Source organism: Vidua chalybeata, chromosome 15 (genome assembly GCF_026979565.1).
Source record: "Vidua chalybeata isolate OUT-0048 chromosome 15, bVidCha1 merged haplotype, whole genome shotgun sequence".
In the NCBI taxonomy this organism is placed as follows: Eukaryota; Metazoa; Chordata; class Aves; order Passeriformes; family Viduidae; genus Vidua; species Vidua chalybeata.
Genome location: NC_071544.1, coordinates 16324899 through 16331662, shown reverse-complemented (window position 1 = coordinate 16331662; position 6764 = coordinate 16324899). Strand labels below are relative to the sequence as shown.

The 6764-nt window shown below is 54.5% G+C and overlaps 1 protein-coding gene across 2 annotated transcripts; it reads right to left on the bottom strand.

Annotated features, from left to right (window-relative positions):
* Positions 1 to 3633: 3633 nt before the first annotated feature.
* Positions 3634 to 6276, bottom strand: DUSP1 (dual specificity phosphatase 1). 2 transcript variants are annotated; one of them, XM_053956297.1, is made up of 4 exons: positions 5806 to 6276; positions 5543 to 5691; positions 5201 to 5420; positions 3634 to 4696 (listed from the first exon to the last, which is right to left on the bottom strand). In XM_053956297.1, the coding sequence occupies exons 1-4, from the start codon at positions 6173 to 6175 to the stop codon at positions 4326 to 4328; spliced, it is 1110 nt and encodes a 369-aa protein (XP_053812272.1). In that variant the 5' UTR covers positions 6176 to 6276; the 3' UTR covers positions 3634 to 4325. The 2 variants fall into 2 exon arrangements, with proteins under 2 accessions (XP_053812272.1, XP_053812271.1); XM_053956296.1 differs by having other exon boundaries at positions 5543 to 6276.
* Positions 6277 to 6764: the final 488 nt, after the last annotated feature.

Genomic DNA, 6764 nt, shown 5'->3' with positions numbered 1-6764 from the left:
TAGTAATCAGAGTGTTGTGAGGAGCCACACACGGCACAAATCTCACTCATTTGTTCTGTCAGCACCAGTGGATTTGAGCCCGTGTTTGAACTGTTTTCCCCAGCTCCCACCAGCTTGGATGGGAGCAGGTTTGGGGAAGCCAAAGCCCTGGGCAGAGTCTCCCTGGCTGCACTGAGTCTGTCACAGGCGCTGCTGCTGGAGCAGCAAAAGGATAAGGAAGAGGTTTAGATGGGGTTTGAGGTGTCGTGATTTCTCACCACACTGTGACAGTCACACACCACGACCTTTTCTCCTTCCCCATCCCGCTGTGACTGTGGAGCTGGGGAGTGGGCTGCACTTAAACATCACCTCCAAACAGCTCTCAGTGCCCTTTCTGCTACCCTGGAGCCAGGCAGAGGAAAAAACCCAGGTGGTAACCAGGCCAGTAAGAGTTGCCTCTGTGTGATCTGGTTGTAATGTTCTTTTTTTTTTCAACGTGATGGCATCACACATCCTTGTGGCCCTGCGAGTCTGATCCTGGGGTGACTAATTCAGGATAGTCCCTAAGCCTGAGTACACCCTGCACCTCTGCGGTGCTGATGACAACAGGCCAAAGCTTTGAGACAAGGGAATTACCCAAGACACATCTAATCTGGGGCTCTGTGCCTGTTTGTCATGTGATAACTGGGTAGGCTGTGTCCCCTGAGTGTTGCATCTTGCTGGGGGGAGTACTCAGGGCTCCTGTGCTGTGTCCCCATGGGGGCTGGCCGGGGACACCCCTGGGCTGGGGGGACACATCTGTGGGTGCTGTGCTAAGTGCTGCCACGACTTGTGTCCAACTTGGGGTGTTTTGGTGGCATTTTGGGCACCCGAAGGGCTCGGCTGTGTGTCCCCATGGCCGCTCCGCAGGGCACAATGGCCATTGTTTGCCTTCGGGGCGGGCGAGCAGCCTCTGGCTTGGGAGGAACAAAGCCCGGAGCCAGTTCCTGCAGACACAGAACATGCCTTTTTATCACTTCGTGACAAATTGGTTTGTCAGCAGCAGGAAGTGATGTTACCGCCGTCCTCAGCGAGGGGAAACTCCTCGTGGTTTCCATGGGGATGTATGCAACTGGAGAGCTACAGATTTACAGACTGAAAGCCCCACACACGCCTGCTGCGAGCCAGGATTCTGGGGATTGGATACCACGGGATAGTCCCAGCTGAGTTCTGCTAGCACGGGGGGGACAGCCAGCTCATGTTGGAGGCAGAGAAATGGGAATTTAAAGCCCTAAACCGGGGTGAACTGTGTGTCTTTAATACTCCAATCAAACAAAGCAGCAGAGCTGGGAGAATAAATAAGGGGTGGGAAGTAAAGATGCTTCCACGAAGTTTCATCCTGGCTGTGCCACCAAGGCATCCTCCTCCTCTGGCCCTCATCCTGCTCCTTCCCCATCCCTCCCAGCAAACCCCCCGGCTGATCCCATCCATCTCCCCAAAAGGGTCCCACTGAGGTGACATTTGGCAGTCTCACTCTGATCTCTCTCCCCCCCACATCCCCCCCCCTTCACACCGGGAGCAGTTCGGGATCTGGGTGCGATCCCATCCACAAAAAGTCTGCAGGAGTCTGAGACTGGGCAGCGCCAGAGTCGGATTACAGGGAACAGCAGAGGGATCCCGATAAAGACTTGGAAAAGGGCAGTGGATGTCAGAGCTGGAGGCGCTCGGTGCTGGCTGCAGGGACCGCAGCCCTGCTGCCCGGGCTGGCTGCTCGCAGCAGGCTTTGTGCTGAAGCAGCTCTCTTTTGCACCCCTCTGTCAGGTGCCTGCTCAGGTTCTAAAAGCTGATCTGCTGCCAGGTAATGAGTTTTATTGTTCCAAGAAACACATAAACAAGCTCCCGCGGCTGTCAGGGAGCGGATTTCTGTTTGAATTGCGATTAACAGGCAGGATTTTTTTTTTTTATCAGTTGCATGGCCAGGGCTGCCAAGGTTGTATTTTTCCACTGAACAAGCTCTGCTTTGCTTTGAAGGTGAAAGTTTGTTCCACCCTTTACTGCAGGTGCAAAAAGGCTCACGTATTCAGAGACAGTCTTGCATATTTAATCAGGACAGCAATGGCAGGTTCAACGTGCCAAGGGATTTTCCATGGACAAAGGGGTTCTGTAGGATTCGCAGCACGGGACAGGTTTTGGGGAGGACTTTATTTTTGAGTTTTGGGTGCACTTCAGGAAGATATGAGTTTCTAACGTCACTTCTCAGTGCCCAGGGATCTCTCCTCTTTTAGCTGCTCCATTTTTCCCCCTCCCTCGGTGTCAGGTTGAAAGTCGGTGAGGGCTGACGCGCGGCGCTGACGACAGAGCTGCTGCTTCGGAGGGGCAGCTCACGTGGAAGAACTTCAGAGGCAGCAGTGCATCATCCCGTCCTTCAAGGGCACCTTCTCCCAGGAGAACAGTCCTGGATTTTAGCACCATTAATACCCCAGGTAACTTGCAGGATTGCAGCAGGAGTTTGTGGTGCTTTGCTCATCTTGCTGCGTGACGAGAGCACAGCTGCTTTATGCTCACAAAAACCTTCACCTGGTACACTAAAGATCACAACTGCTTAAATTCCTTGATTTTACAGTCACAGCCTGCTGTGTGTGCCCGAGCACAACCCTTTTTGATGGGTCAAACGTTGGATTTGACTCTTTGAATATCAGATATGCAGGAACTGGTAGCTCCCTTCCGGGGTGAGAATGGGAAAGCCAAAATCCTGCTGCTCCCCCAGCATCCCTCTCCCTGTTACCAGCATTGCCCTGGTTATGAAATCAAGCTTCCAGCTGCATCCCACAGCCCTCAGCTTCCCTGGGAAGGGGCTGTCACAGCAGGGATGCTGTCCTGCCCCACAGAGCCCATGAGAGGTACAGTTCTGTCACAGGAACCCTTTGCTGCCCATCTCCCTGCTCCTGCCCCCAGAGCTGCTGCTGGAGCTCCCCTGGCTGGCTTTGGCTGTGTTACATCACCTCTCCTCATTGCCTCAACAGAAACACCAGGTCCCAGTCACTCTAGTGATAATCTCCAGCAGGAAAGAATTTATTTGGGTCTGGGCAAGAAAAATCAGCGAGTTGCTGGTTACCCGATCCCTTGCCATGCCCCGATTTGTTTACAGAGATAGCCCAGCCAGCCAAACACTTCATTCCAGGCATCAGAGGCAGTTTGAGTTGCAAAAAGGATTTAAGGAGGTGGGCCAGAAAAGCACTTTGTGAGTTTGTGCCAAGCCTTAGAGATCTGTTACTAACAGGTTAATTTTTAGACTTAACCTTTCAAGCATTAGAAGTAAACAAGGAATAAGGAAGCTTATTCCTCCTTCTTAGGAGAAGCACTATTTTAAATTCACTGTAGCCCAGTGCCCAAGTCTCAGCTGGTTCTAACTGTTACAGCCACCAGGGCAGCCAAACCCACTCCCAGCTGAGAAGCCAGCCTTGGCTCCCTGCCACTGCACACAATTACATGGGGACAAAGAAAAGCTCAGGTTAAGAACCTGCAGTAGTTTCTAGTCAATTATGTTGTTTAAATCCATTTTTCTCAGTCAAGACCCGAGGCCAGAAGAGTTGAAAATTAAAGCTCCTCACCCTGGAGCTTCACATGAGTTTTGTAACTATGAAATGCAGTATTTTAAAGAATATCTAATCCAGGTGAATAGAAATATCATAATTTATTCCGTTTGTATAAAAAAAGTTATAATCATGTAACAAAACTATGTCTTCATAAGAAGAAATATATTATTTCACATCATAAATAAATCAGCAAACATACAACCCTTGGCAACTCAAAAAAAAAAAAAAGCACTCGCCTGGTGCTTTCATGTCAGTGCTTGGGAAACAAGAAGAGCTGACAGATATACAAACACAGGATTATTGTACCAAAAAATACTGAGGTATTTGGTTTCTCTAGAACTGAAACTTTACGTTTGTGAAGGCAAAAAAAAAAAAAAAAAAACAAAAAAACCCAACAACAATGCACTAATGTAAAAATAAATAAATAGGACTGTCATATAAAAGGGGACAGCATCAGTGTTGCTCAAAGTGTCCAGGAATGGGAATACTGGTGAGCATGCTACTAAACACAGAGCAGGCTTGGGACAGACAGAAGACAAGGAGGGACAGCTCAGGAAGAGCTTTTGATCTCTGTGCAGACATCCAGACGTTTGCTTGAGAAGTCAGAAACACCTGGTTTCTCTGGCACTGGGTGAGCTCCTCTCCACTGACGACACCGGTCTGGGACACGCAAATGACTCCCCACAAAACACGAGTGACACTGTCCCTGTCGTTATTGCACATCTGAGACAGCAAGTCTGAGAGCCCTGGCCACGCTTTTCAGCTGCTTTTTCAGCAGCTCGGGGAAGTAGTGATGGGGCTCTGAAGGTAGTTTAAAGCACTGGACGTGGTGTGAACCGGGATGGAGACGGGGAAGTTGAAGACCGTGGTGGTCGATGCCCCTCTGTCCAACACTGACATCGCGGGGCTCCCGGCTTCTGCTGAGCAGTTGGGGGCCAGGACCTGCGACTCGAACTGAAGCAGCTGCCCCATGAAGCTGAAATTTGGGGAGATGATGCTTCTCCTCTGCTTGACAAACTCGAAGGCTTCGTCCAGTTTGACTCTGTTGGTCCTCATGAGATAAGCGAGGCAGATGGTGGCTGAGCGGGAAATGCCAGCCTGGCAGTGCACAAAGACCCTTCCTCCCTCGTTCTTCACAGAGTCTGAAAGAATCAAAGCACACAGTTAGCAAACAAGTCCCACTGCTTCCAGAGGTGGGAAAAAGCACAGACTGCTGTTTTACATTTCTTTAATCCATCCCTTCCTTAGCCTAATAGGTGCACCCGGAGCTTTTGAGACAAAGGGAGTCTTTGTCCCGAGGAAAGCAGCTATTTTCACTGTGGGCTCCAATTCCAATTATACTAATAGCTCCTCCAGGTCACTTTAGCAGTCTTGCAAGATTACGTTAATACTGATCCGCTTAAATTCACTCTTTCCTGCAAGACCAGTGCCTCTCGAACCAAGATTTCCAACCGCTTTACAAAGCTAAGGTTATGCCTGTGAGTAGGATTAAACTAATGGAAACGGTCCCCGAATTTATCTTCCCACTGGAATGCTATTCCCCAATCTCAAGCGGAGGATTTACTGAGGAAAAGCCATGCCAAAAAAAAACCCCAGGGGACATTAACCCAGAAAAAAAGCGCGGATTGCAAAAAGAGCTCATTTACCGATGAAATCGATCGCCTCGTTGAACCAGGAGCTGATATCCGCCTTGTGGTTGTCCTCCACGGGGATACTTTTATACTGGTAGTGCCCCTCGAAGTGGTTGGGGCAGTTGGCCGAGACGTTGATCAGCGCCGTGATCCCCAAAGCGTCCAGCATGTCCTTGCGGGAGGCGTGATAGGCGCTTCCCAAGTACAGGAACGGCAGGATTTCCACGGGCCCGCCCTGCAACAGAGAGAGGAAGAGCCCCGGTCACGGCCGGCCGGCGCTCCGCGGCAGCGCCCGCTCCGCTCCCCGCTCGGCGCGGCGGCGGCTCCGCTCCCCGCTCCGCTCCCCCCGGCGCTCACCTGGTCGTAGAGCGGCGTCCCGCAGGAGCTGCAGCCCGAGTCGGCGCTGCCGGGCGCGGGGCTGGCGCTCAGGGGCAGGCTGAGCCCGGCGGGGGCGGCCGGCTTGGTGCAGAGCTCGGAGCAGGCGGACGCGAAGGCTTCGTAACCTCCTGCGGGGGCAGAGCGGAGAGAGGGGCGCGGGGTGAGCGCCGCGCGGCCGGGGGGCGAGCGGGGCGGCCCGGCCCGGCGCCCCCGTCCCCTCCGGCGCCCGCGGGGCCACTCACCCTTGAGGAAGCAGATGCGGGCACCGCGGGCCTCCCTGCACAGGGTGCCGAGCGCCAGCAGCATGGTGCTGTCGCGCTTGGGCGCTTCCAGGTCGGCGCTGCGCTCGTCCAGCAGCACCACGGTGTGGAAGAGCCCCTGGCGCAGGCGGGCGCGGAGCTCCTCGTTGGGCACGACGTGCTCCAGAGCCAGGGCGCCCTTGGCGCGGCGCCGCACGATGGTGCTCAGGCGGACGTTGCAGGAGCCGCGGATGTGCGCGGCGTTGAAGGAGAAGAAGGAGCGGCAGTCGAGGACGAGGCACTGCGCGCCGCGCTCCTGCAGCAGCGCCCGCAGCGCCTCGCACTCCAGCGCGCACACCCGCAGGTTCACCATGGCTGGGCTGGATGGATGGATGGATGGATGGATGGATGGATGGTGGGAAGGGAGGGAGGGCAGAGTGCGCGGAGGTGCCGCTGTCCCCGAGTGTCCCGGTGTCCCGGCCGCTCCCGCGCTTATATCGGGGCCGCGCCGGCGGGACGGCGTTTTCTCAATGGGGCCGCGTCACGTGGGCGGGGGGGCGGGACGGGCTGGGTGACGTCACCCTGGCCGCGCGCCAGCGCGGGCGCGCCCGGCCCCGCCGGTGTGACGTCATCGCCCGCGAGGCGGCCGGGAGCGCGCCGGTGTGTGAGTGTGAGTGTGAGTGTGAGTGTGAGTGTGAGTGTGAGTGTGAGTGTGAGTGTGAGAGAGTGAGAGAGAGAGTGAGAGAGAGACCCCCCCACTGCACACCTGCACACACCTGCACACACCTGTACACGTGTGTCTGTGCGTGTGAGTGAGAGAGAGCCCCCCACTGCACACCTGTACACACCTGCACACACCTGCACACACCTGTACACACCTGTACACGTGTGTCTGTGTGTGTGACAGAGTGAGAGACCCCCCACTGCACACCTGCACGCACCTGTACACACCTGCACACACA

Bases quoted from the DNA above. Each gene is read 5' to 3' on its own strand.
- DUSP1 (XM_053956296.1), bottom strand. From the start codon at position 6,175: ATGGTGAACCTGCGGGTGTGCGCGCTGGAGTGCGAGGCGCTGCGGGCG. The intron at 5,421-5,542 runs GTGAGCGCCGGG...TCTCTGTTGCAG, and splicing joins GGACGCCGCTCTACGACCAG to GGCGGGCCCGTGGAAATCCT. The intron at 4,697-5,200 runs GTAAATGAGCTC...TGATTCTTTCAG, and splicing joins CGAGGCGATCGATTTCATCG to ACTCTGTGAAGAACGAGGGA.